General features: G+C 38.4%; 3 protein-coding genes across 8 annotated transcripts in view; 1 reads left to right on the top strand and 2 right to left on the bottom strand.

Moving 5' to 3' along the window:
- LOC148719816 (uncharacterized) overlaps positions 1-31 on the top strand; it is a 1,614-nt gene extending 1,583 nt beyond the window's left edge. The window contains exon 1 of the mRNA XM_088737474.1: positions 1-31. This exon is cut by the window's left edge and continues 1,583 nt beyond it. The gene's annotated coding sequence lies outside the window, so the exon portion shown is untranslated.
- The window catches only part of LOC111319564 (uncharacterized), a 42,259-nt gene extending 32,223 nt beyond the window's left edge, over positions 1-10,036 (bottom strand). Inside the window, exons 1-3 of the mRNA XM_088737424.1 lie at positions 9,704-10,036; positions 499-812; positions 108-252 (exon numbers count right to left, since the gene is read on the bottom strand). Coding sequence (XP_088593550.1) covers positions 108-252; positions 499-812; positions 9,704-9,803 — 559 coding nt within the window. The 5' untranslated portion in view covers positions 9,804-10,036. The remainder of the gene's footprint in view (positions 1-107; positions 253-498; positions 813-9,703) is intronic.
- Positions 10,037-10,685: 649 nt separating this feature from the next.
- Positions 10,686-27,500, bottom strand: part of LOC148719813 (protein sidekick-2-like) — a 42,548-nt gene continuing 25,733 nt past the window's right edge. For 2 of the 6 annotated variants that reach the window (XR_015992884.1, XR_015992887.1), the window contains exons 15-24: positions 22,984-23,280; positions 22,324-22,617; positions 21,740-22,045; positions 21,012-21,112; positions 20,269-20,455; positions 19,954-20,056; positions 19,168-19,435; positions 18,135-18,920; positions 17,926-17,994; positions 16,422-16,702 (exon numbers count right to left, since the gene is read on the bottom strand). Coding sequence is in view for 1 of the 6 variants with exons in the window: in XM_088737372.1 (XP_088593498.1) it covers positions 11,917-12,281; positions 12,912-13,184; positions 13,565-13,831; positions 14,131-14,173; positions 14,458-14,779; positions 15,037-15,145; positions 15,562-15,864; positions 22,324-22,617; positions 22,984-23,280 (2,273 nt within the window). In the remaining 5 variants the exon portion in view is untranslated. Of the gene's footprint in view, positions 12,282-12,911; positions 13,185-13,564; positions 13,832-14,130; positions 14,174-14,457; positions 14,780-15,036; positions 15,146-15,561; positions 15,865-16,421; positions 16,703-17,925; positions 18,052-18,134; positions 18,921-19,167; positions 19,436-19,953; positions 20,057-20,268; positions 20,456-21,011; positions 21,113-21,739; positions 22,046-22,323; positions 22,618-22,983; positions 23,281-27,500 lie in introns of those variants that run through there. The other 4 variants (XR_015992886.1, XR_015992885.1, XM_088737372.1 and 1 more) reach the window with 4 other exon arrangements.

The following is a 27,500-nucleotide window of genomic DNA, read 5'->3' as shown; positions in this document are numbered from 1 at the left end:
TTTATCGCAGTTTTTCATTGTCAAATAATAATAACAATAATAATAATAATAATGATAATATAATAACAGAAAACTTGAAAAATGCATTTAAAAAGCTCCAAACTCACTTTGCTCTTGTTTTACTCCAAATACTTCTGTTCTCATACACACACCACCCTGGTGTGTTTGTGGCAGGAACCGTAAATATCTTGTTAATACTCCGTAAACAACATGCTTCACCTCTGAGTTCCTATCAGCATTTCCTCTCAGAAACTTGAGGCAAACAAATAGTCATATGTCATCAATAACGTTTTTCCGAAAATTGAGAGAATAGCAGGTATAAAATAGAAACAGTGCAGATACCATTAAGATCAACAATTCTGAGGACAAGATTTCGATATCATTTTACCTGTAAGATATTCTATATGGTCAGACTTAATAATCCATGTTATATTAATTTTATAAATGTACACTGATTTGTTTTGAGCAGCTATGCCTCATACTGTATTTCCTATATACCTTGACTTGTCCACCTTCCTTGTAGTCTACCCAAGCTGTCCCATCTGTTGATATTTGAAGTGTGTAGTTCTTCACCCACTGATCTGTTTGAGAATTCCCTTGAGTAGACACAGCACAGATGATATGAAGTGACTTTAGATCAATCTCTAGGTATGGGTTAGTGTCAGTTGTTCCTGCACACCATGATGATCCTAATGTGTAGTTCAGTCGACCATGCTCGGCTGGAGTGTTGGCATTTTGTTCAGAAGAAGAGGTTATGTCACTATTTGGAATTGTCTCAGTTCCCAATCCAAGATCTAAATCAACGCATGCTCCTACAAAAAAAATTACGTTTGCTTTATAACGTACTCATTATAATTATTGTAACAGAGATAATGGGTTGGATGCATCTGAGAAGCACATGGATGCCTTAAATCTCTTTATAAATTATCTCTGATAAAAGTTCATGTCAGATAGTGAACAACTATTTACGAGGTGGTGGTGGCTATTGTTAAACAGAAGAGTAAATTAACTCTTTTGTACCTGTAACAAAAACAGTATTGGGGGCAAGTCACTCGGAGGTGAATAGCAAAGGATAGTCTGAGTTTTAGTATCCAATCAGTGCCCGCCTTCAACGCTATCCTCCATTTAGTATATACTGGTAACATATAGTGCTGGTCAGCCTCCTACAGGAGGCAATAGCCACAAAAATCTGTCGCGCTTGAAATGTCGTTTCTTTACAAGTTAAGCGAAAAGAAACCAAAGAAAAAGTTGGATCGTTCAGTGCGGCCATTTTGTTGCTGCATATTTTTCCCCGTTCCACAGTGTATTACCGTGGCATATTTGGCACGTTCTCATGACCTTATTAGGTAATATGACATTGTAGCAGAATAATAAATAATAATTGATCCACACCTTCATTAAGCATACAGTTCTTTCATGAAAAAAAGCAACAGTAAAAACAATCGACTCTCTTTGACCCTAGCCCTGTCTTAGTGAAATACCAGATTAATCTGAAACATTTTTAGAATGAATAGTGCAAGTAGAATGATATCCGAGGGTGCTTGGATATCATTTTGCCTGACACAAATATAATGGTTTCAGACTCTCTGTCTGTTTGCTGATAGAATACTTCAAAGTTTTGAATTAACTTTAGTAACCTTTTTCTTCATGTTCCGTTAACTGTCCCATTTCTTGTTAGATAATCTTATCATTAAGAAAATGCGAAACTCTGAGCAGCTCTTTTATCTTTTTGGTATTGATGCTGTCTGCATTGGCGATTAGGTTGTGCTGTAAGCGTAACTCTTAGGTTTTAGCACTCAAAACTGAAAAGACATGTTCAACAAATCCCGCCAGATGTAGTAATAATGATAGAATAAAAGTAAACCTTATGATTAGATTTCTAATTAGAATAGAGGTAAACCTTAGCATTAGATTTCAAATGACACGGTGCTCACCTGTGGCAAGATGTACAAGTACAGCGAGAAAAGCTCTATGGAAACAAAGCTCGAGATTAATTTGCGACATGTTTCGATTGAATATGTTGCGAAATACCGCACGATTGTTTAGTGTGATCGGTCATTCGAAACAGAAAGCTCGTCCGACAAAAGATGTTTTGGTTACCTCGCTATTCAAGCTCGTTTTTGCATAATTTGTAGTAAATTTCGAGTTTTCAATCAGATTAAGTTAATTTATAAATGATGATACAATTAGTTAAACAATGCAACAAGGCCTGCTGGGAGTACCTAGATAGCCTAGCAAATATTTTGCATGATAAAAGCGAACACAGGCTATTTTAGACTTTTGTGCAGTCCAGGCGTAACGGATTTAGTGACCTAAATGTCATGAAGCTAGAAAATGGCAACATGCTAACAAACGAAAGTGGCATCGCTGAGTGCATGAACGAATACTTTGCATCAGCTTTTACAAGTGAAAACTCTGAAAATTTTCCATCATTAGATCAAGTTATCAAAGATTTGGGCCTTAGCCTTCTGCACTGTTCACCTAGGGATGTTAACAAGATCCTAAGCTAATTTAAACCTCATAAATCTCTTGGTCCGGATAGCAGCTATCCCATGATTTTCAAGAAATGCACTGGAACTTTGGCTTCAACACTTAGTGACGTTTTTAATGCGTCCTTTACGTCGGGCATGCTGCGTCATGGCTGGAAATTGGCTGATATTACTCTTTACATAAGAAAGGTGCTAAGAAAGTCCGCAAGAACTACCGTCCTGTCTCGCTAACATTGGTGGTGTGTAAAATGATAGAGAGAGAGCATCTTGTTCATTTTTGGACAACTAATGAGATTTTTATTCCAGAATAATCTGGATTTTTGAAAGGGAAATCTTGTTTGTCTCAACTACTATCTTGGTTTCACGATTGGGCCCGTGATAGAAACAAAGGATTGACAACTGACTTCATCTTTTTAGACCTTTTAAAAGCTTTCGACTCGATATCTCACGAACGCCTTATGACAAAGATGCACGCATATGGTATCCGAGATCCACTCCTGTCTTGGCTTAGTAGCTTCTTAGCAAATTGATGCCAGCGAGTCGCTCTACGGGGACATTACTGTTCATGGACCTCCGTTTTGTTCGGTGTACCCCAGGGAACTGTGTTGGGACCTATTTTATTTCTCATTTATATTAATGATATCTCAAGAAACATTTCATCACACAGAAAACTCTTTGCAGATGACATGAAGGTGTACAGGGTATTAAGAAATACTAAGGAAGATGTGGATGAGCTTCAGAAAGATCTTGCTCGCTCGTAATCTTGGAGCAATGACTGCAAAATTAAATTTAACACCTTAAGCATTTTTACGTTCGTAGGTGATTTTCGACCTTTAAGAGTTAACCACTGTTTTAAACTTAGTTCTGCATCCGCAACTTACGTATAATTGATACATGGGATAGTTTACCAAAAGAAACTTCCCAGGCGAGGCGAATTATTTGAACATTTTTAAGAATAGACGCAAATATCGTCTTATGAGTGTTTTACGCGAACATTAAGTTATCTATTTCTATCTTTAAATCAGAGGTAAAGTTTTTTAACTATTTTTAAGAAGAAATGCTGCGGTACTAGTTTAACATTTTGTGCTCTTTCTAATTTATATAATCCATAATCGGCCCGTGGGAATTACCACTGTTTAATGCCCCGCTCTAATCTCACTCTTAGCCAATCAGAGCACGCGTTATATCAGCCACAAGCCTAAGCCACATAGGTGATACAGGCTTCTACAAACAAGGAGTGGAGGGCGGATTGCTTGTTCGAAATCATGTCCTACTAGGGGGTGAGCACTTATCCGTGGGAGGGCGCTTATCAAAGCGTGGGCGCATATTAGAGGAAATACGGTAATTGTAAATTTGTAGTGTGTGAAGCCAGTTAGTTAATACAGTGTTACCTATTAGCTTTCTGTCCGACGCTCGATAAATTATCGCCGCAGATGCATGTCGTTAACCGCAACGAACACTGAGCGCCAGGTAGGCTATGAGCGTGACTCGCGAGGGCAGAAGCAAAGGGCTTAGTTCCCCTGCCGCGGGCCTGCGCGCACCCTGCTCGCTCGAAAAATTCAAATGAATAACGATTGATTCATTGCGATTTCAAGTCATAAACTGAACGGAATACTGGAAAAGGATAATTGCAATTTTGTGTTTGCCCTCCAAGACCTCCTAAGTAAAATGTATGGGGGAATCCTTGTTTACAATGTTTGCCTCATTAGCATAAGCAATTCAGTTTCTGATGGAGCTAAAAATAAATCAGTTCTGATTATCGAAAGTTCAAAGTACGATTAACTCGGCCAATGAATACGAGCCTGATGCACTGAATACTTTTTGTGCAACACGGGTTTAAAAACTCAAACTTTTACATAGAATGAATGAACTCATTAGCGCTTTTACCACCCAGAAATTTTGCAGTTTTTGATGGACTATTTCTCCTTGAATATTACACCCAAAGAGCTAAAAATTTCACCATGTACTAAGGTTTTCTAGCTCTTTAGCTGCCTGAAGTCAATTTGTATCTAACATGCTTCCCTCTTTACGCAAAGCCGTATGCAAATGAGCAAAAATGTAAACAATGATGTCAGCATGAATCCGCTTATAGAACTGTTTCCGTAAGATTGGGAAAGACACGTATCTGAGGCAGACATAAAATGAGGGGAAGCCTTATATGCGCGCATAAAAGTTCAGTTAAATACGATAAGAATAAATATTTTTGACAACTAAATCTTGTTTAATTGATGACTAATTTGTATTACATTAAAACTTACCCTCAGTTTGATTCTTTGCCAGGTTGTTTTAATGGCTTCAGAAGCCAAGTTTGTAAAAGATGAGAATGAATTTTTACTCAGATCTATTCATGGCGTCCTTATTCCTCAAGAGACTGTTTGGACTGAATGTTCACGAGTTGCTTGGACATGCATTAGCATTTAATAAATGAAGCGAATGGCTCAAATGTATTCAATCGTTTTGTCACATTCCCTACTATGCTTTGGAAAGGAAAGGTTTTCAAAAGAGCTTGGCACCTACATGTAGTAATAATCCATAAATTTTTCTACAATCCTGACAGAGTATTTTGAGGTTTTGAACATATAATTGAAATATGAACGTGTCTTGGGAGTTTTCCAATGCAATCGTTTTCACTCAAACGATGAGAAAGTCAAGAACTTTGCATGGAGATATTGCGATTATTCAATATATGTGAAAATGTAGACTGAGAAGAAGCTTGTTACTCTACCAGAGTAGAAAATGTCTTCCATTCCAAAATCAGTATATATTTTCTCCATATTCTTTTTCACACATTTCCTAGGCCATTGACAATGACAACTTGCTGAATAATCAAAGATTCTTCATTAACGATCATTTTCTTTATTCTCATGAGCTTAAGTTTTCGTTTTGTTTCATTTGTGTGTGATACTGTGAGGAAAAATTAAATGCTGGTCACTTTCAGGGGCTAAAGGACTATTCCGCAGTGACAAATGACGACCTCTCCCAAGGCTAAGTAGAGGCAGTGTTTGTTCTCCGCTGTTAAACCAAGTTTAAATTTTCTTTAATTTCCTTTCCACTTTCTTCCCTTTTGTCTAGTGTTTGTGACTTCTGCTGGTAATGTCCACAGCTGGACTGAATGTCCACAGCTCTTCCAAATATTCATTGTTCAGACAGTATCTCAGCCGAATCTATGAATATGAAGCAGCTGACACGTTTCGCGAGGGTTCCGGTCTTTGGAAGCTTTTTAGTAAGTTTATCCTTGCTACTCTCTATCGCTTTCACTCCAGATGACAACCTAAGAGTGATTGGAGAAACAGATGCTCCTCCTTCCTTGTTTGACTTGTTTAAACAAGGAGAATTTTGCGAAGACGCTGTTCACTCCAGAACGTCATTTCGCCATCTTGAATCTGGTGAATATCGCGGAAAGCGCTTCTTGTCTTTAAGGTTTTGTTATTATTCTAATGCCGTTTCTGGCTATCAACTAACTAGGATTGTGTTTGCTGGTGATGTTTCACCAAACCCTGGGCCTGTAACTGGAAGAAGAAATGTCACAGAAAACTTATTGTTGAGCGCTTTCTCCACGATTAAACATCATGGAAGGTGTGACAAAACAGTGGGCCACACAAACGCTTGTGGCCTTCACAAACATTTGTCGCAAGTGAAATTCCTGTTATTTCATACTGGCCTAGATGTTCTAGCTGTCTCAGAAACTCATTTTTCTTCAACCGTAGAGAGCTATGAAATCGCTATTCAAGGATACCAGCTTCAAAGAAAGGATCGCCTCAGCAAAATCGGCCGCGGAGTTGCGGTTTATTTTAAAGATTCCTTAGATTGTATTTCAACTGCAAAATATGATAATTGCGACATCGAGGCAACGTGGCTGGAACTCAAAGTCAAATCTCAAAGACTTCTTGTTGGCTGTATATATCGTCCTCCAAATTCTGAGGGTTTCTACGATAAATTTCTTCCAATTCTTGAGAAAATCTCTGCGAGCAGAAAAAATGTCATCATCACCGGGGACTTCAATTCGAATATGCTAGACAACTCTGGAAAAGGCAAAAAGTTTAAAGACGTCCTCCAACTCGTTAATTTTAAAAATGTTATTAAGAATCCCACCAGAGTAACAGAACATTCCAGTACAATCATAGATCTAATTTGCACAAACAACATGCCAAAGGTTAATAGTGCTGGTGTTATCGATTTCTGCATCGCCGACCACATATTTATTTACATTTCATTTAAGTTGGCAAAGTCACACAATTCCCCTCCAGTAATAAGATACGTCAAGAACTTCAAAGGAGTTAAGGAAGACCCAAAATCTCTTCAGAACGACCTTGAAACCGCACCATGGTGGATTTGTTCTATTTTTGATGAAATAGACGACATTACATGGGCCTTAAGAGTCTTAAGAATATCAAAAGCAACAAAGCAGCAGGCCCTGATGTTATATCAAGTACAATTATTTCTCTAGCCGGCCCTGCAATTATTAATGGCTTGGAAAATATCTTCAAGCGCAGCTTTATCACAAGAACTGTTCCCATTTCATGGAAAAGAGCAAAGGTTACCCCTATCTTTAAAAAGGGAGATAGAACTGACATTGCCAACTATAGACCTATATCCTTGCTGTGTATCCCAAGTAAATTACTGGAACATCAGGTCTGTAATATAATTGATGAGCGCCTAAGTAACTCCTCTCTAAAAAGTCCTTCACAGTGGGGCTTTACAAAAGGACTATCATCAGAAGGCATGTTACTAAAAATGACGGATACCTGGAAGATGAATATAGATAAAGGTATGATTGTGGGTGCAATATTTATTGACTTTAAGAAAGCTTTTTATAGCATCTCACACAACATCTTGTCATTAAAACTCCACGCCATTGGATTAAGTGGGAATCTCCATGAGTGGCTGATGGATTATTTGAAAGACAGATTTCAATACACTGTGGTAAATGACCACCCTACTAACTTGGATGAAGTGAAATATGGTGTTCCCCAAGGATCCCTCCTGGGTCCAAGGCTTTATACTATCTACGTCAATGACCTCCCTAATGCTATTACATCTGGAGACTCGTTCATGTATGCAGATGATACAACATTATATTGTGTGGGGAAGAACTTTGATCAGGTCTGCTCACAATTAAATAACATTCTCGAGCAACTTCTGCTTTGGAGTAGAATGAACAAACTTTGTATTCATCCTGTAAAGTCTGAAGTTATGATCCTTAGCAAATCGGGCTTCATTGGTCCTGCTCCTCCAATATGCTTCGGAAATAATTTTATTAATGTTGTTAATAACACTACTTGTTTGGGATTAATCATTGACAATAGGCTTACATGGGCATTGCATGTGGACCATGTAAAAAAATCTTTTGCACAGAAAGTGGGCGCATTAAAAAGAATGAAGAAGCTTCCTGTGAAAGCGCTGGAGGAAATTTACTTTAAATCTATTGTACCTGCGGTATCGTATGGTATTGTGGTGTGGGGAAACTGCAATTATTCTATCATGGAATCCTTAAACCCTATTCATGCAAGAGCTGCACGAGTTATCCACCAGGATAAAAGTCTTGAAGAGTTAAATTGGTTGCCAATTTCTTACATTTATAAAAGAAGACTCCTTCTTCTGATGCACGATGTTTTAAATGATAAAATCTTATATGCCCCTTTTAATTTGAAGTTACGCAACAGACCATCACGTACAGGAGGGTTACAGGTTGAAATCCCTAGAGTGAACTACAAAGTGGGAAAGGAATCAGCACAATACAGAGGACCTGTAATCTGGAATTTTATTGCTAGGCTGGTAAATTTTAATGTGAACATTCAAAAAGACAGTTTTAAAAATATTTTACGTAAGCTCTCAAAGAACATAAATAGCTTCTCTTTTGAAGCGCCTATGATTGCTATGAAAGACAGAGATTTTGTATATTTTTAAGTTTTATTACATTGCATGTAAATTTTTGAATTAATTCGTGACTTGTTTGCTAATGAACTTGATTACAATGATTTATATTGAATATTTAAATACCATAGGGAGACTTTATGAATTATTTTAGTTTTACATTTTATTAGTTCGTTGTAGGTCCACATCAGCCTTATGGCTGCCCCTTCCTTACAACCTGCATTACTAAATAAAATGATTGATTGATTGATTGATTGATTGATTGACCTACCGGCTGCCTGAAGGGGTTTATTTACTTTATAACTTGGTTTTTTTTACCTTTCTTGGAGCTGCAATGCAGATATGTACAGGGTGATCCAAAGGTAATGAGTGAGTTAACTTATTCATGCTGGAATTGGCATAATCCATCATAATTAATCCATACTTCATTAAGCATATAATCTTTTGATAAAAAACTATGGAACATCTTTGGAACTCGCTTTGTCTCAAAATAGTACCGGGTAATGGAAATAGCTAAAATTACTGAGTAAACAGTACGGGTAAAATACTCTCCAAGAGTGCTTTAACTATAAATTGAAATGAATGTTACCTCCCGATAGCTTCACTAAAACATAACTGTTTCAGACTCTGTTTCTGTTCGCTGAATGATTTGAATTTTAAAATGACCTATGTAAATTTGTCTTTGCCTCTTCAATGGGCAAGTTACAAAAGTATGACGGTTTTTAATCTTCCCGTTCGTTGTAAGACGATTTTTTCATGAAAAATATGGGAAACCCGGAGTAGCTCTCCTTTCTTCTTGGTATTGGTGCTGTCTGTATCGGTGACGAAGTTGCGATGGTGTGCGGAAGTCGTAGGGCCGATTATTTAACAAAGTTTAGCCGTGGTTTAACAAAACCGCGTACTAGACTATCTTTATTTTAGCCGAACCTTTTATCTGAAAATTTATTTTTGTGAACAGTGACAAGAGGGCCGCAAACTACCAATCGAAGGACATTTATTCAATCACTGAGTCAACCCTCACATATAAAATACCCGAGGCCTGTTGCTAACTGAAGGTAAAACCGCTGTTTAGGTTAGACTTCGTTTGAATACCTGGCATTTTGGCTTCAGTGCTCAAAAGTGAAAGACCTGTCCGACCAATTCCTCTAAATTTAGAAATTGAAATGAAAATACCGTTTTTGATGCTGTCTGCATTGGCGATTAAGTTGCGATGGGTTGCGGCGGAAGTGTTAGGCTTTAGCAATCAAAAGTGAAAGATATATCCAACCATTTCTGCTAAATTTAGAAATTGAGATAGTAAAAAAAGGTGACAAGAGGATTTCAAATGATACTGTGCTCACCTGAGGCCAGAGGAAGAAGTACAGCGAGGAAGGTTACACGAAAATAAAGCTCGAGATTAAATTGCGCCATGCTTCGACTGAGTTTGTCAGGGTATGCCATCACAATTGTTTTGCTTGAGCAGCCATTTAAGCAGAAAGCTCTTCTGACAAAAGATGTCTTTGTGTCCCACTATTCAAGCTCGTCTTTGTGTAATTTGTAGACATATCGTCAATACATGTAAATCTGTGGTTGTTAATCAGTTTATGTCAATTCTTAAATGATGGTACATTTAGCTCTCTACTCTCTCTCGGTTTGTTCGGCAGTTTGAGTTTCACCCTTTGATGCTATTGATGTAGCAGTAATACTTATATTTTTGGGTTTTTCAAGTACGATCTATAACATAAACAACTTAAAGGGCGCGTTCTGATTAGTCGAGTCTATTTTTTGCCCTAGGGTGTTTGCTGCTAACTTGAGCAAATGCATGGAATAGTTATCGATATCTGCATATTGACGAAGCGTGAGGTAATCCGCGACTTAATGTGATGTTAATAGCAAGAACAGAATGCACTATTAGGTTGCAAGAGTGATGCAATGTCTTGAAGAGTTATCAGCCGAGGGATTTCCACACAACAAGTTGAAAGTTCTTGTCAATGATGTCGACAAACTGTAATGTTCAAGTTAGAGTCTCATGCGTGGTTTCTCATAGCCGTGCTACTAGCGTTCAGCGCGCATGCAAAGTCCCAAAATTAGGAAAATAGGATACCTAATCAATCGTAAAAAATCAGGGATGAAGAACATGACAGGATGACAATATATCCTAACTCGCGACGATATTTTGCTACAAGCTGCGTTGCAGGCACAACCCAGTTCAAGTAGATGGGCGGTGAATATTTAAGCAACTGAAGCTCTGCGATAAGCCTGGCGCTAAAACTGTATATTGAATAAATGCAGTTTTGCGTTGAATGTCTGGTTTAAAAGAGATAGTCTACCGCGATCAGACACTTGTTTTCGTGAAAACATTTTATTATACTAGCTACAACTATTCTGTTGCTTCTTTACATTTAGAACCTATTTAGATTTTATTGCCTTGCAACAATCTTTCCCAGCATCTTCTCCTATCTGTAAATAATCTAGAACCTAAAATATCTTAAGGAGTGAAAATACTCTATCATTTTCTATTCTCTCATCTAGAAACACCCACTAATAATATTCTGTAACCTAGCTTTTTTCAATTGCTTTGAAGAGAGCAAAGCAACATATTGTTCTTACTGTTGAAAAGAGTTTATTGTGCATGAAAATAGATCGAAAACATTTGTAATGTCCAATAAACGACAAAAAAAGAAAATAGAACCTTCAGTCTTTAAAAGGTAATTTATGTGTGAAAGAGATATCACTTTATGAAGTTTTGCATCTATCTAACGGCTCTTATTTTAACAAATGCTTCAGACCACACTTTTACTGGAATTCAAATTTTCATGCCGTAACACTGACTCTAACGCCCTAATAGATTAATTCACATTTGATAAGACGGATTCGTCAAGCCAAGTCGACGAAGTTATGTGTGATTGCCTGTTAAGTAGTCTCCTTCGCAGCCGTTGTTTGGGCTCGTCACGCGACGCTCCCTCCCCCGTTGGGTGACGAGCCCAAAAACCGGCTGCGAAGGATACTATCTGTTGAGAGGTTTCGTTTAGTTTGGGAACCTCACCCAGAGTTATAAATCTAATTTATCCCTCATACGAGGGTTATAACTAAAGGTTACGATCGAGCTGTATATTTTACAGACATCAAAAGCAAAAGGTACAAGTAAAATATAAGAAAAGTTTAACAATGAATTTTGAATGAAGGAGGAGGACAGTTCAAACGAGTTCATTCCATTGCCCAACTACTTATCGCTTCTTTTAGCGAGACTAGAACAAGAAGCGTGTCACGAACCGAAGTACCGTTTGGATGTTGCAGTGCGTCTTTTCCGTTTTTTGATCACAGATGACGTCAAAATGCAGTCAGGACAAAAGAGTGGCACTGACGTTCATAACAAAGTTTGACGCCTTCTGTGACGTATCACAGAACAGGCTCACGACAACATGGAATCCAATTGCCTTATACATTAAAGAGGCAAGACGCTGTCAATGGTGACGTCATCTGTTCGTCGTCCTCTGTTAGATCATACATGCAAAACATATAAAACAGGATTGATAATCTGAACAAAACAGATACTAAATAAGTTTTGGGATTATCATATTTCCTCATACGCTTCTTCATTTTGTTTCCCGCCATTTTCTTCAGGAAGCACCATATTGTAATATCCGGGGTTCTCGGGTTTTTCCTGTAACGACTGGTACATAGAAGGAACATGAAACTCCTGGTTCGAAGGCCTGGGTTTGAGTTCTATATATGTACCTGGGTCTGACGCTTGATCGTCACTTGACTGTTGATCAGGTGAAGATTTGACACCATCGAAGTCAATTTTTTCTTTGCTCTGTATCCTTTTATTAGGAACAGCTCCTCTCCGCTGCCATATCAGCCCACAAATTATAACGAGCAACACGAACACAATACAAGACAATGCGATGACAATGGCAAGTAAGATGTTTTCTGTATCTAGTAAAAGAAAACAAACGACTTTCGAACCAGCCATCAAACATTGAAAATTTCTTAGTTACTATGTTTCAATGCATTGATGTTTTTGTTAAAGTTGATTCATCCTATCAAATAGGACGTTTTTTAATGCACGAAACATGAATATAATTTCAAACTTTCTGTTGTGTCATCTCTTGGTCGTACTTCATTGTACGCCGAAATTTGAATGCCTATTAACTCGAAATCTCGCTATCAAATCACTTACATAACCTCCAGAAGTCTCGAACCAACCATTACGGGAAACAGAGATATTTTAGCCTTGAGCCCTCTCAACGTTGGTGCATATAACTCTGTTTTGACTTAGTTTCAACCTGACAGGCCAATTTTGATATACGGAATGATCGACTTGTATTGTGCACTAAAACAATTTTCTAGCTGGAGAAAGAAAATGTAACTTCACACTGAACAACGACTTCAACATACACCACTACATAATGTTGCTCTTGATACATTCACAGACATGTTCAAAACTGTCTAAACAGCCCCAATTAGAATCCTAAAAACTCTAAGCCGGACTCGAAAGTTCTAAGCACTTAAAACTTGTTGAACGAAAATTTTGATCACGTTCGAAATGTGAGAAAAAATTTCTACCTTCACTATCGAGTAGGGTGATTTCATACAATATTGAGCCAAAGGCGTTTGTAACGTGACAAACATACTCCCCACAATCTTCTCCAACCTGTGGCGTGACAATGAGGCTGTTATTCATATATTTGATGTTATCACCGGTTGGAAATTGTCCATCTTTCGTCCAGGAGTAGTTTAAAGGAATATGACTTGTTGCTTGACATGAGAGAAAACATGGACTTTGCTTTTCACATATCACTGAGGAAGGGGAAAATTCTCCGATAATTCTGGGTGGAACTGTGTGAGAAAAACAGAAAACGTAATGATACCAAAAAATGAATAAATAAGACAAAACCATGCTCATGCCAACGGAGCTGGGGTGAAACAAATATTTGAGGACACTACCACGACTTACTTTTGGTTCAATTACAAACTTCTAATATTTGGTTAGTACTCAGTACACACACTAAATCCTCAATGACTTGTTAATAAGTGGCTGGGGTAAGGTTGAGACTAGTAAAGGTGATTATCGTATCGCTTAGAAGAGCCACACTTGGTTATTTATTTTGGTAGAGGTTATTAAATTCTCTAACTAAACAAAACTAAATGAAAAAATACACTTAGTCTTGTCATTGTTACCCAATGTTTAATGCAAATGTAGCAAAGTTTCTACCTACCAGCGACAATGACTGTCGTAGCTGTGCGGCTCTCTCCGAACATGTTTATTGCTTTACATTCATAAACACCACTGTCACCAGGAACAACATCTTTTATAATAAGTATTTTGTAGTTGTTCTCGAACTGAGCGCGAGGTATACTAGTAACTCCATCTTTAGTCCAGGTTACAGAAGCCTTAGTTTCTCCACTAACCTCACAGGTCAACACTACCAGTTCGCCAATTGCTGTAATGGTTGTTTTTGGGAGATCTTTGTTGGTAGGTTTACCTGAGTTTTGATAAAGATGGAGTAGAGTTATTCCTTAACAAAGTGCAGGATACAAAGCAGCATGAAGGCTTTGCAGCTTCTCTCTTCCCAACTAAAAATAACATAAAATCCCCTCAATTGATAGAAAAACTTCAATTTCATCACAAATACAGGAAGACAACCAACACAGAATCGCAGTCTTATATCAATAAAATACTCACAGATTAGACAATATTGAGGTAAACTTGGTTGCTAGATGCTAGATGTCTCTGACAAAGGAAAAGTATACAAAAACACACACAAACACTTAACAACAATACCTTTGGTGACAATGGCTACGAAGTTACTAGAGACACACACCGTCTGCAAAATACATTCACAAAGCTAATCATCTTGTGAAACCTTGTGCTGTGTTTGGTTATAGCACGGTGACTCAGAGCTCCTGCTAAAAGCTGCTGTTATAGCACTCCATTCTTTAAGCCCAAAAAGCAGGTAAAAAAACGGCAAACTAATAGTTCAGGAGAGGGAAGTTCCTAAGACACCTGAGATGATGACCTGGAAGAGGTGGATGAGTCAGAATTTTCACTCAGTTCTTTGACTGAATGAATAGAAAATCCCTTCCTAAGGATAAAAGTTTGTTAGGATACCTCGGAAACGAAAGCCCTGAGGAACACTCTGTAGTTTGTATTCAGCTGCAGTGGTTTGTTGTAATAAAACTGATCACCACCACTTCTCTTACTCCTTTCTTTATCGCTGGACTGCACTCCGTTTCCAATAACAAATTCCTGATTTTTATCAAAATCGTTTCCTCCAAACTGAAAAGCGACATAAGCCGCAGGAAAAGAAGATTTATGCGCTTCTTCATACGTCATCATGTCTTGTGTTGTAAATCTTTGCGGTGGTTTAACAGCTCCAGTATAGTTTGAGCTAATTGTAATGATGATAACTTGAAAAAATTTGCAAGATACACTACAGGATATTACTAGTGTTAGCAGTATCTCGTGGTGCCAATTGTTACTTGTTAGTTACATTTACTTTACATTATATTTTGGCACATGACAATACACAGGATGTCGATGATTACAGTACAAGATAAAATAACCCTAACACTGAGCCACATCTTTCTGTGTAAAGTCCTTCTTTTGCCATTCGTTAGCAAGACGAAAGCCTACTCCTGTGCAAATATCCCTCAAAGTAAACGTAAAACTACATATAGTCAATCATACCTTGCATTTCCAGGAAAACGTGGAAGCGTGACTTTAGCTGAAATTCCTCCTTCTTTTAAATTCGCAAAAAGAGAAGGCGAAGATGGTGTTTCTTTAGACCACACTTCAGCTGGGGAAAAGGGAAAGAAGGCTCAGAGTAACGATGTCACTTTGATGGCCGCACAATAACCCAGATTAAACTATAAAACGAAACTAGTCTCTATTCATCCGCCATGACAACCGGAAAGCATGGCCCATACAAATATCCATGATCCTTTGCAATGTCTTAGAACTTTCTCTAGGACAACTTCCGGAAGGATTACTATTAAAACATTACCCTCAGTTTAGACAGGTAAATCTAACGAAATCCTTATATTACTCTGTACAAGAACGTGTGAGGTTACACGTGCCTGTTAAGCACACACTCAAAAAGTTACGTAATTTCCCTGTGTTTCCCATACGTTTATATCATAGGTTGCTACAACCCTATTGTTTAACGCCCTCTGATCAAATCTCCTCAATACATCTACCCACAGGCTTACTTACCCAATGTCTGCACCATTACAGGTCTACTGTAGGGTCCAGGCCCCGCAGCAGTGTAGCCTCGAACAGACACTTCGTACTTGGCACACCAAGAGAGTCCAGTGACGAGAACATAAGTTGTAGATGTGTTAATGGTTGAATGATAGGCAGACTGGATCCCTGTACAGTTTTCCAGCACAATGAGCCTAACTTCATATCTTATGATATCACTATGGACTACTTCTCTTGGCAGTCCAAGCCAAGTTACATTCATTTCTGAGGAGTTCACTGCAGAAGAAGATACCGCTTCTGGTCCACAACTGGGCTCTATTTAAAAAATACGAAAAACAGCTTTTATCAAGTAAAATTACTCTTGGACTACACCAACGCGTCAACAGAATGACAAAATAATATTTTTCAGAATATTACTCATAAATAAAACTTGTAACAGATATTTAAAGATGACGGAGTAAAAATAAAAAACAAAACAAAACAAACAAAGAAAAAGAGAGAAAAACAGCTAAGAAAACCAGGTTACTATGCCTTGCTTAAAACATCAACTCTTAAACTTGAGATAAAAGTAGAGTTTATCAGTAATTCAAGATTTATACTGCATTTAAAAATGTCAGAGCTTTGATGGACTAAACATATGGATTAAAAATTGTATCTTGCGGTTCTTTCTGTAGTGCAAGATACAACTTTTCATGGTAAACAGATCAAATCAAACAGACAAAAAAAAGCAATTAAAAATCGAATCATTTTTGAACATGGACAAGGATCACCACGATCAAATCACTACTAAATATTGTAATACATGTGAATGTGTTTAAGTGCAGACGAAATGTCGTAACGGTAAATGTAAAGAACTCACTGTATTCCTTGGCAGTTACAGTTGTTGTCCCATTTGGTCCAGGTTTAATAGTCACAGCTCTGACATGAAACTGATAAGTCACTCCACCCAACACATCAACTGTGTGATTCAATGCATCTTTGTCTATACCAGAAATCTCTCTTGTTACAACTCCGCCGTGACTATAAAACTAGGTGTAACCCCTTAAAACTCCATTTGGTTCTGCAGGTTTACACCAGGACAATGTTATTCGAGGGCCATGCAAATTGCTGGGTGGCACATCAACAGAAGACAAAAACCGAGGTGCACTGGGAGCTGGAAGAACAAAAATGTGATTTTCACGAAGAGAATGACACAGAAGATAAGTACATGTAGTAATAAAGTATGTTATCACAAGAAAATTATCGTTGCAGTATATCGAAAAAGTGTAATGTAGGGATGTGCTGCCCCTCTATTTGGGTGTTTAAAGAACTGGCGCTTCCTTGGGGATAGTTTAAGAATGAAATAAATACAGGTTCATGGTTGAAGAGTTCACAGTGACAATTAACAGAGGAGGTGGTTGTGAAGGAGCTTCTGGTACAGGTCATATCATTTATTCCAATCTTCCCAGGTGGTGGGACCAAAATCATAGGAAACTATCATCGTTTTGAAAAGTTGAGAAAGTTCTTTTTTTTTTTTTTAATGTACGAGACTTCTTCTCACTCTTTTTTAATTGACACTTCATAAGTGACAATGAACACCTAATTATTGGAGGATAACAGAGTCTTCCCAAATTTATCTCATTTTCATTGGTAGAGCGCTGCTCTAGTATCGCAGAGGTCAGTGGTTCGAATCCCGTACAGGCCTGATTTTTTTCAGCTCTGATTTTCGCTATTGCATAAATAGCGCTCTCTACTTCGAGGATCGTGCCATACGTATCTACAACCGCAGTTCAAAATATAATCATATATTCATTGTATCTGATTTAAGGTAAAAGTGCAAAGCAATTTTAAGTCTCGACTGATCAGAAGAAACTACGGAGTACAAAACAAAATACTAAAAAATGTCAGATAGGACAGGGCAAAGGTAGAGTTCTATAAGGGATGTCACACACGAAGCTGAAACGCCACGTTTACTGTAGCTAGCACAAGCTCGTTTTCATTCTTTGCCAAACTGATGACTTAAATGATTTGTTCTCCATTAATGTTATAAATCCGAGCGAAGTGAAAATTGGACCTCAAGGAGAGAAAGAGAAGCAGCGGAAAATCTTCATGTCGCGAAAGGCGGAGCAGAACCTCCATTTGTTGCAGATGGTATTCAGATAATGTGCTTAAATGTTGGTTTACAAGTAGACTTTGGCAAGAGAAAGTGAACACGAATAACCCTACATAATGGACTCCTGTCAATTCCTCTACTTAGAAGAGTTAAAAAACTCTGCAAAACACTAAAAAACACAAACAAACAAAAACAACAACAAACCAAGGCAATGAAACACGATACCCTAAGAGAATGAAGATTTCATAACTTTAAATCAATGAGGACAAAACGAAAAAACATACTGCTTCGTAACACTGCAAGGCCTCCAAGAGTTGTGAAATCAGACTTTCATTAGGTGGAAGCATACATATCTATCACATGAGAGAAAACCTTTAGTGAATATTTCTGACCGTGACAAATGAGGTTTACTGAAAGCAGAAAAACATAGTAAAAAATCAATTAAGTAATCTCTGAGAGTCGGTAATTTCTAAGTAACTACACTGCAGCTCACCTGGATGATTAAATCGTGTTGTTTGATAAATCTCTGTATTTTCCTCCCTGATTGAGTCTCGTAGCTTTTTCGTTCGCTGAAAAATAAAAATGAGAACTCCCACACCGAAAAAAAGATTCTGCATAGATCACTTCCCTCCCTCTCCTCCCTGCTTATCTAACCTCCAGAAAATGAAAATAAAGAAAGGAAGGAATGATAAAAGAACACAATAAGGCAGAAGAAGAGATTGAAGGAGAAAGGGACAAAGGAGCTTTTTTCCTTATGAAATCTTTGAAGGTGGTTAAAAGTAATTAACTTGCGAAAAAAGATAAGACCACTTTAACGAATCCGACGAGTTCGGTAAAGTAGCTTCCATGGGAAGTCATGAACGGTTATTTCAAGGGTTTCAGTGACAGTTGAAATGACCATAGGATAATGGATTTTCAAGCAGCCTGAATGGTCCCTTGAACCGTTACCACTTTGAACAAGTTGCAAAATGAACACGCGTTCTGAAGTCACCATCAAAATAATCCTTAAGTGGCCACTTTCCAAGTAAAAGAAATCACCACTTTGGAGATCTTTCTAAAGTGGTTACTTCTGTAGCATCCAAGAGGCCTATCTACAGGCTCTTGGTAGGGGTCACCTCATTCATTATGCTGCTCTTACAGGATTGAAAAGACAATGAACTGTAACGGACAGAATCATGCTTAAGAACACCTTTCCAAACAAACAAACGTATAATTTATACACAATACCTGGACTGATTGTTATTTTTGCAACTTTGCTGACTTTCCCTTCTAAAATCCCCTATAAAAATACACAAAAATGTAAAACATCACGGCTCCTTAAGATACAACCAATACGACCGTCTCGTGGTATATTCATAACTTCTTACATTACAAGATCCGATTTCTTCATGATTTCCCCTAAAACAAAATCAGTAGTTCCAGTTGCACAAGTTATTAACCTACGACTGCTTTCTCTATAGGTTAAGGGTCAGATAGTCGAGATGCCAAAAGCGAGTAAAACCAATTAAAATAACTAGTCTACTTACATCCTTGGTTTTAGTTAAAGCTCTTTCATACACAATGTAACTCTCTCCGCTTTCAAGTATTTCATTTTTATAATTTGCCGTTTTTTCACCGTCCCCAACAGTAAATTTCCAAGGTTTTTCAATCACTGGTAGATTTTCTATCTCAGCAGCAATATAAAAGTTCAAATTGTCTTTCTTTGCATCACTGGCAGCTTTCAGTTGCGAACCATAATCGCCTGGAAGGTCTTCAACACCATTCACGACTTTCAGAACAATGACCTGGTAAGCACTGAAAGGTAAACAACGAAATGCATTTACATCTAACATTCATCCTATTTTTGATTTAATGAATCTAAAATTGGGTTCACATAGGAGACAAAGTTTACACCTCTAGAGGTTATCTCTCGCTCTGTGACCTTGCAGAAAGTTACCACAGTTATAGAGCTTTGACTCAAGACATCTCATTGGAGGCGGCAATTAAAAACTATGAAACCGATACTATGAAAGCCATTCAAATCTCCTGAGACTCTAGATATGCGTTTCATTACAACTACTATCATGCAGTAAATGGTTTGAACCCGGAGGCAACATGTGAAAGTGTAGTGTGATCGTCCGGGTGAGTGTCGTCCTGAGAAGGACTGTTGTCGGTGGTGGTGACTGACGTTTCAACAACCTGCGCGGAAGTCATCATCAGAGTTAAGTCAAGAGTCAAGTCACACTACACTTTCACAAATTACTATCATGTGCCTTACTTCGTAAACTAACCTCCTCTCCTATAAGTGTATGTCACACTCTTTATTTAATTACCTTATGGGGCCATTTTCTTGTTCAACAGGCCACAGATAAATATCAACAGCTGTCTCAGAGACCTCAACATCGGTCATGTTAAGTGGTAGTGGGGAATTAGGAGCTAACAAATAAGAAAACATATTTTGTATCATTATAAGACTTGCACTCATTGGTACGTGTACGTGTAGGCCAGACAGAATTGACCATAGATAATATTAATGATCCATTTCCTAACTCAATTAATTACTTGGGATTGATTTATATCAATTGGAATTGATCTTCATGGTTATCTCTTTCACCGAAGAGTTTAATCACAAAAATCTACATACTCACCCATGATGTGCGTTGTGATGTAGACACTTTTGGTTGCAGTTTGTCCACAGTCGGAGGAGCCATAAACCTCAAACTTGTATGAAGTGCCTGGAAATAACCCTATCACTGTAGACGTTGTTGAATTTGTTTTTTTGGCGCCAACATGTTTGAAGCTTTTATCGTAGAACTTTGTACCATTGTAATTCACCTACATGATGCAAAACAACAGCTTTAGATAAAGCATTTCTTAACATTCACATTAAATACAAATCACTGCCTATCTGTGCCATAAGATGAAGCAGCAGCAAGGATTAAACATCGTTGTGCTAAGTTCTTCAAACGTCATTGCTTTTGAATTTCGTAAAAGAAATGCTGAAGCTGATGATCTAAGATTGTTCCATTTCAAATTTTATGAAGTCTTGAGTTTATTCCTTTTGGTAAAATACATGAAATTAAAAAAATTAAACTTAGGACAACTGAACCAAAATAATATTATCTGAAGCAAACCCTGGGTCCTGTGGTTATCCACTAGTTCATGAAAACTTTACTACTTGAAATGAATTTTGAATGATGCAAATAGTTGTGGATGAAAATACATCAAAACCTTCCCTTTGAAGTCAAGGTAGGTTCATAGTTTTTAGAAAAAATGAAGTAAGAGAATTGAATGCACATTAATTTTAAAACAAATATTTAGTATATTTATTGGTCAAATCTAACTTAACTTTCCCTACAGAAAACACAACTATAAATTTAGCCCCACTCACAGTATAGGTAACTGACTCCTTTCTGTCGGAATGTTGCCACGTCAATGTAACGTGGGTTGTTCCATAGTCCGCTGCTCTAAATTCCTCTGGTGTTTCTGCTACTTTGGTACAACATTGAAAAAAAAGGAACAAATACATCAGACCCTTAGAGAGGAATGGAGAGCTTTCGCAGAATACTTTAGTGCAACAATTTAAGATTGTAATCATGAAGATAATAAACGTAACCAGTAAACGTTTAAAATACAGCCGAACCTGTATTAGGCGGCACCGTTAAACACAGCAATTTTCACCTCTATTTAGTAGCCACCTGTAGGAAGTGGTCGAGGTCACCCTTTACTAAGTCCCAAAGGCTAGTTTGATTTGTCTTCCACAGTCGCTTAAAGTCGAACCAATCAAATAAACTTGAGAATAATCTTTCAAGTAATTTTTAATGCATGTTCATTTCCCAAAATCAAAGCACGTAGTATTTTTGGGCGAGATTCTATACAGCAAGTGGTCAATTATGGCATTGTGTTTTGTATCGTTTTTGATGGTGCCTCTAATCTATGGAACCTGTGTTAAGCTGTCGCCCCCCGCCTAAAAACTTGTTTTTTGAATCTTACTCTTGTAACTTCATCGCCCTGAAAATAATCTAAACAAGATAGTCTTGGGAAGATTGTGACTTAATAAATACCTCATTTCTGACAATCCTATTGTAGATATAAAATCCTGACCATTACTAAACTCACTTGATGTTACCAGTACCAGAGGTTCGCTATACGGCCCAGGCCCTGCTCCAGTGTAAGCTCGAACAGAGACATTATATTCATAACAAACCAGGTCAAACAACACAACAAAAGTTGCCGAGGTATTAGCAGTAATGTTACTGGGAGCAGACCAGTTGTGAAAATGTGCTGTCCACCAAACGTTGGCCTTGACTTCATACAAAGTAACTCTTCCATAACTCACTTCTTTCTGTAGGGGTTCCCATGAAATATTTAAAGTCGTCTTGTTCACTTGAGAAGAAAAAAGAGAGTCTGGGCCAACACTGGGTTCTACAAAAAGCACATCATGATCAAGAGAAAACTCCCTTCTTTAATCTGTAAGACATATATTTATAAAGCAAATAAAAAGTCTAATTGCGATTATTTCCAACGCGTTATTAGCCCTTAAGTTACTTTGGGTGGCCAGCTACTGTCTGTACTTTTAAATTTACACAATATATAAAGATTCGTCTTTTTATGGTACAAACATGGCTGTATCGCAACCCTTGTTCTTCTAACATGTAATCATTCATAAAAAGTCATTTCAAAGATATGAAAGCAAAGTTTACTGTATTCTTTGGTGGTTACAGTTATCGTCCCATTAGCTCCAGGTTTAATAGTCACAGCTCTGACATAAAAACGATAAGTCACTCCACCCAACACATCAACCGTGTGTCTCAATGTATCTTTGTCTATTCCAGGAATCCCTTTAGGTGCACCTCCACCGTGACTGTAAAACAAAGTGTAACTTCTGATAACTCCATTTGGCTCTGTAGGCTTACTCCAGGACAAAGTTATTCTTGGACCATGTAAATTGCTGGGTGGCACATCAACAGAAGACAAAGAAATAGGTGCACTAGGAGCTGGAAGAAAAAAGATAATGTGTTTATAAATAAAGGAATGATACAGAAAATCATTACATATATAAACAAGGATATACCGCCACCTTTTGTAAGGGACACAGGAATTGGCTCTTTCTTAGGGATAATCTAAAAAAGGGATAAATATAGGTTTGTATGAAGATGGAAACAATGCATAACGACGAAGACGATCTCATAACATTACAACAAAGTTACAAATCTAATTAAACAGACAAGGTCCAGTATTTGAGCCTAGATTCCACATTTTGAAAGCCAGCACCACAGATCAATAATGAACATCAGCTTTATGTCAGCAATTGTAATGTTTCCGTCGATTTAAATGTTGGTTACAGCACTTCTGATTCTCACCATCTTCCATTGTTGTCCTAAGAACAGTCGAACTGTTTGGTCCATCACCAGCAGAAGTAAAGGCCAACACTTGAAATTCATATCCAGTGAATTTATCAAGCATGGTAACTCTTGTTGATGTGTTTCCATTGTCAATAGTCAAGGAAATTTCTGGGCCTGAGTCTTTCTTTTTATAGAACAGTTTAAATCCTTTGATGATTCCATGTCTAGAGTCTTCCCATGGTAGCTGCCATGATGCTGTAATACTAGTTGAAGAGTCCACACTGACAACAAACTGAGAGGGAGGTCGTGAAGGAGCTGCGATTAAGAAGTCGTTTTTTAACTAGTACACATTTATCTTTAATTAATGGACCAGACTAAGTGTCACTTTTTCTAATAGCTAGACAATGTGCATTTGACCGGAAGTTTCAACCTAGAAGTCTTTATCCAGAAATCAGTGCCTTCCTAAGAATGCAGCAAACTCAGATCTGAGACGACGAAGTTGTAAATAAAATAAAATAATGTGCATGCTTGATTAAGATACCTTCACAGGAAAGTGATAATCCTAGTGCAGGTAATAAAATATTTCCAGCGGACAAGAATTATGCTTGCTATCACAAAAATACCACATTGCAAGTTTAAGCAATGTATGCTATCCAGGTTCGACTGTTTGAAAAAAATTTCAAATCTACTAAACCTGATTGCCATAACATAGAAGAAGTTAAAGTAAATTCTGGTATTACTTTCCTTATTCATCGCTTTAAAAAGTGCCAACACCCCACTTGCAGGGTATTCTACTATAGCCTTCATGAAATTGAACAATTGGCCATACGTTGTATCAACTTTAAAAGCCATGCAGATACAGGGGTAGGTGTCTTTCTATAAAACTCAGGAAACCATAAACTGTTACGATAAGTTACGTCACTTGTCACTTTACGTATATTCCTTATTTGGTCATAAATAAATCAGTTGAGATTTACAGAGCTTGCAGCGTGCATACTTTAACATGGTGTCAGGACAAAAATTAATTTTTTGACGATTCGGCAGTTGTTTTCGCAAATTACTCGTCGAAGGTACCTTGCTGAGGCTATTTTCATCTATTGTCCGTAACTTGAAAGAGATTTTCGGACTCAAAGTGTAAAAAAAAAAAACACTCAAGATGCCGTCAGACAACGACCACGTGGAGTCGGGCGCGTACATCGCTGCACCGTCATGGGCAGCCCCAATTTATCCTCAAGTTATCTCACCTAATTCTCCGCTACCAAGTCCTATGAAGTGTCACGGTGACGTTACTGGCAACTGGGACTTTTTCAAGCAGCAATGGTGCGACTAGGAAATAGCAACAGGCCTAGACAAACGAGAAGAATCGGTCCGTTTAGCGACTTTGCGTTCATCAATGGGCAGAGAATGCCTTCAGATATTACTCAACCTAAACCTTTCTGAGGAAGACAAGAAGAAAATAGACAAATGTTTAGAAGCATTGGAAAACTACTTCAAGCTCACCAGAAATTTAGTATACGAACGGTATGTTTTTAATACATGTGTGCAGCAACGCGAAGAAACCATCCAAAGTTATGTCCCACGTTTAAGAAAATTAGCCGCGACCTGTGAATACGGTGCACTTACAGACGAACTTATAAGGGACAGGCTCGTCATTGGCTTAAAGAATCAAAGTGATAAGGTAAGACTCTTGAGAGAAAAATCCCTGAACTTGAAGAAAGCCATTCCAATGTGCACTACGAGTGAAATCGCTTCGCTGCAAATCAAGACGATAGCAGGCGCTGGAGACAACAAGTCAGAAGATGTAAAGAAGTTCAGTGACAAAAAAATCCGCTACGGAAGTCGTAGTAAGAAGAGAGATGAAGGAAGATCGTCAAATTCAGCGAAGGAATCTGAAAAAAAGAAATCGGAAGGATTTTCCAAACCGACCTGTAAGTAATGTGGTCGTGAACAACCTCATGAAAGAAGAACAGAGTGTCCCACGTTCAACAAAACGTGCAGCAAGTATCAAAAAATAGGCCATTTTGCGTCTGTTTGTCGATCATCAAAGAAGGTACAACGAGGACGACAGTTTGGATGAAAGCTGTTTGCAAATGGAAACTGTCTCTAGTCCAGACTAAAGCAAAACAGTGGCTTGCAGATATAGAATTCTGCAACTCAGCTAAAGAAGACTACAACGTTGGCATGTCAAGTAGACACTGGAGCTACATGTAATGTAATGAGCTGGGATGACCTCTCAGCTATCACACAGTTAGGAGATCCACCCATGAACACCTCCTCAGTTAAGCTGAAGCTCTTTTGGCGGCACAACTTTAAAGCCAGTTGGTGAGTGCGACTTACATGTCAGACACCATGGCAGACGACAGATTCTGAAGTTTCAAGTAATAAAATACAAGTGTAAGCCCTTGCTATCAGCTGAAACCTGTGAAAAGTTGCAACTCATTCTCCTAAATGTCAGCGTTCCCGAGAATGTACGTCAGATAAGTGAGACCCCACCACAAAAACTCTCTGTCAAAGGAAGAACTGTTGACCACGTATCATGAAGTATTCACCGGATTAGGACATATTGGAGATGCGAAGATTGTGGTTGACCCGAATTTTAAACCAGTGCAACATTCCCCTCGTTGCGTGCCAGTTGCACTACAAAAAGAAGTTAAGAACAAGATTCTAGAGTTGGAGGAGAAAGGCATTATCAAGAAAGCGGTAGAACCCTCAGAGTGGATCAGCAGTATGTGAATAGTTGCCAAACCTCAGAAGATTCGAATCTGTCTGGACCCAAAAGACCTGAACCGTGCCATACAACGCCCCAAATTTCAAATGCCAACGTTGGAAGAGCTGTTACCAGACCTCAACAAAGCCAGAATCTTTAGCTCATTTGATGCAAAAGATGGATTCTATCAAGTTGGCCTTGACCAAGAGAGCAGTAAACTAACCACTTTCTGGACACCCCTAGGAGGATACCAATACTTAAGAATGCCCTTTGGTATAAATCTAGCCCGAGAAGTATTTGAAAGCAGACTACAAGAGTGTCTCGCCAATCTACCTGGTGTGAAAGTCATCAGAGACGATATTCTTGTTGTTGGCTATGGTGAAAACCACTCAGAAGCCCTTCTTAATCATGATCAGAATGTGGTCCGCCTACTTGAAAGAGCCAAACAAGTACATCTGAAACTCAACAAGAACAAAAGTTAAGCTTCGACAGGCAGAAGTTAAATTCATGGGTCGTGTGATTTCAAGGGATCGACTGAAACCAGATGGGTGGTTACTCAACACCCGGTCCTTAAATTCTACAGCATAGAAGAAGAAGTAACTATTCAGACAGATGCCAGTATTAAAGGCCTTGGCGCAGTCCTTCTTCAAAATGGACAGCTAGTCGCCTTCGCGTTCAGAACTCTCTCCCAATAGAAGAAAGCTATGCGACCATAGAGAAAGAATGTCTAGGAATAGTCTTCGTTTTTGAAAGATTCAATCAATACCAAGCACGCAGAGAGCAGATTTCAGTCAAAACTGACCACAAGCCTCTTGAGTCAATATTCAAGAAGTCTCTATTATCAGCTCCATGCTACCTTCAAAGAATGCTTCTCAGGCTGCAACGATTCAACTTGACCGTTAAGTACAAGCCCGGATCCCAAATGCTCTTAGCCGACCATTTGTCTAGAGCCGCACAACATGAAACTTTTGAGCCAGAAGAATCTTTTCAAGTATTTTCCTTAGAGCTGGAGAGCCTTGACCCTATGCAAACCCTGAAGGTCATGCCAGAACGATTGGATCAATTGCAACGTAGCACAAGTCATGATGACACTCTGCAGACACTAAAAACCACAATTCTGACCGGATGGCCAATGCAGAAAGATCAGGTACCAATCCAGATATGGGAGTACTGGTCTTACTGCGATGAGCTATCATTTCACAATGGTGTTCTTTTCAAAGGCTCGAGAGTAGTCATCCCTAAGCTACTGAAACCTGAAGTGAAATCCAGAATTCATTCCAGCCATTTAGGAGTAGAAGTTTCCCTGCGCAAAGCTAGAGACGCTGTATTCTGGCCTGGTATGAATGCAGAAGTGAGTGACCTCATCAAACAATGTTCAATTTGCAAAAAATTTGAAGTCAAGAATCAGAAGCTTCCAATGCAAAGCCATGAGCTTCCTGACCGCCCGTGGGGTCGAGTAGCTGCTAACCAGTTCAAACTTAATGGCAAAGAATACATAGTGCTCGTTGACTACTACTCAGATTTCCTAGAAGTACAGAGATTGGAGGAAAACACTTCTGGTTCCGTGATTGAATTTTTTAAGGAACAATTCAGCTGACATGGCATTCCAGACACGCTAACTACTGACAACGCTCCTCAGTTTACAAGCCACGAGTTCCGTAAGTTTTCAGGTGGTTGGGAGTTCACTCACGTGTCCTCTTCACCACATCATCACAAATCCAACGGAAAGGCAGAGTCTGCTGTGAAAATTGTCAAGTCCTTTTTCAGAAAAGCTCCCAAAGACAACAAAGACCACGTATGATGCACGATCCTCGCAGTAGATAGCGCT

Source organism: Stylophora pistillata, chromosome 11 (assembly GCF_964205215.1).
Source record: "Stylophora pistillata chromosome 11, jaStyPist1.2, whole genome shotgun sequence".
Lineage (NCBI taxonomy): Eukaryota > Metazoa > Cnidaria > Anthozoa > Scleractinia > Pocilloporidae > Stylophora > Stylophora pistillata.
This window is presented reverse-complemented; position numbering and strand designations above follow the sequence as displayed.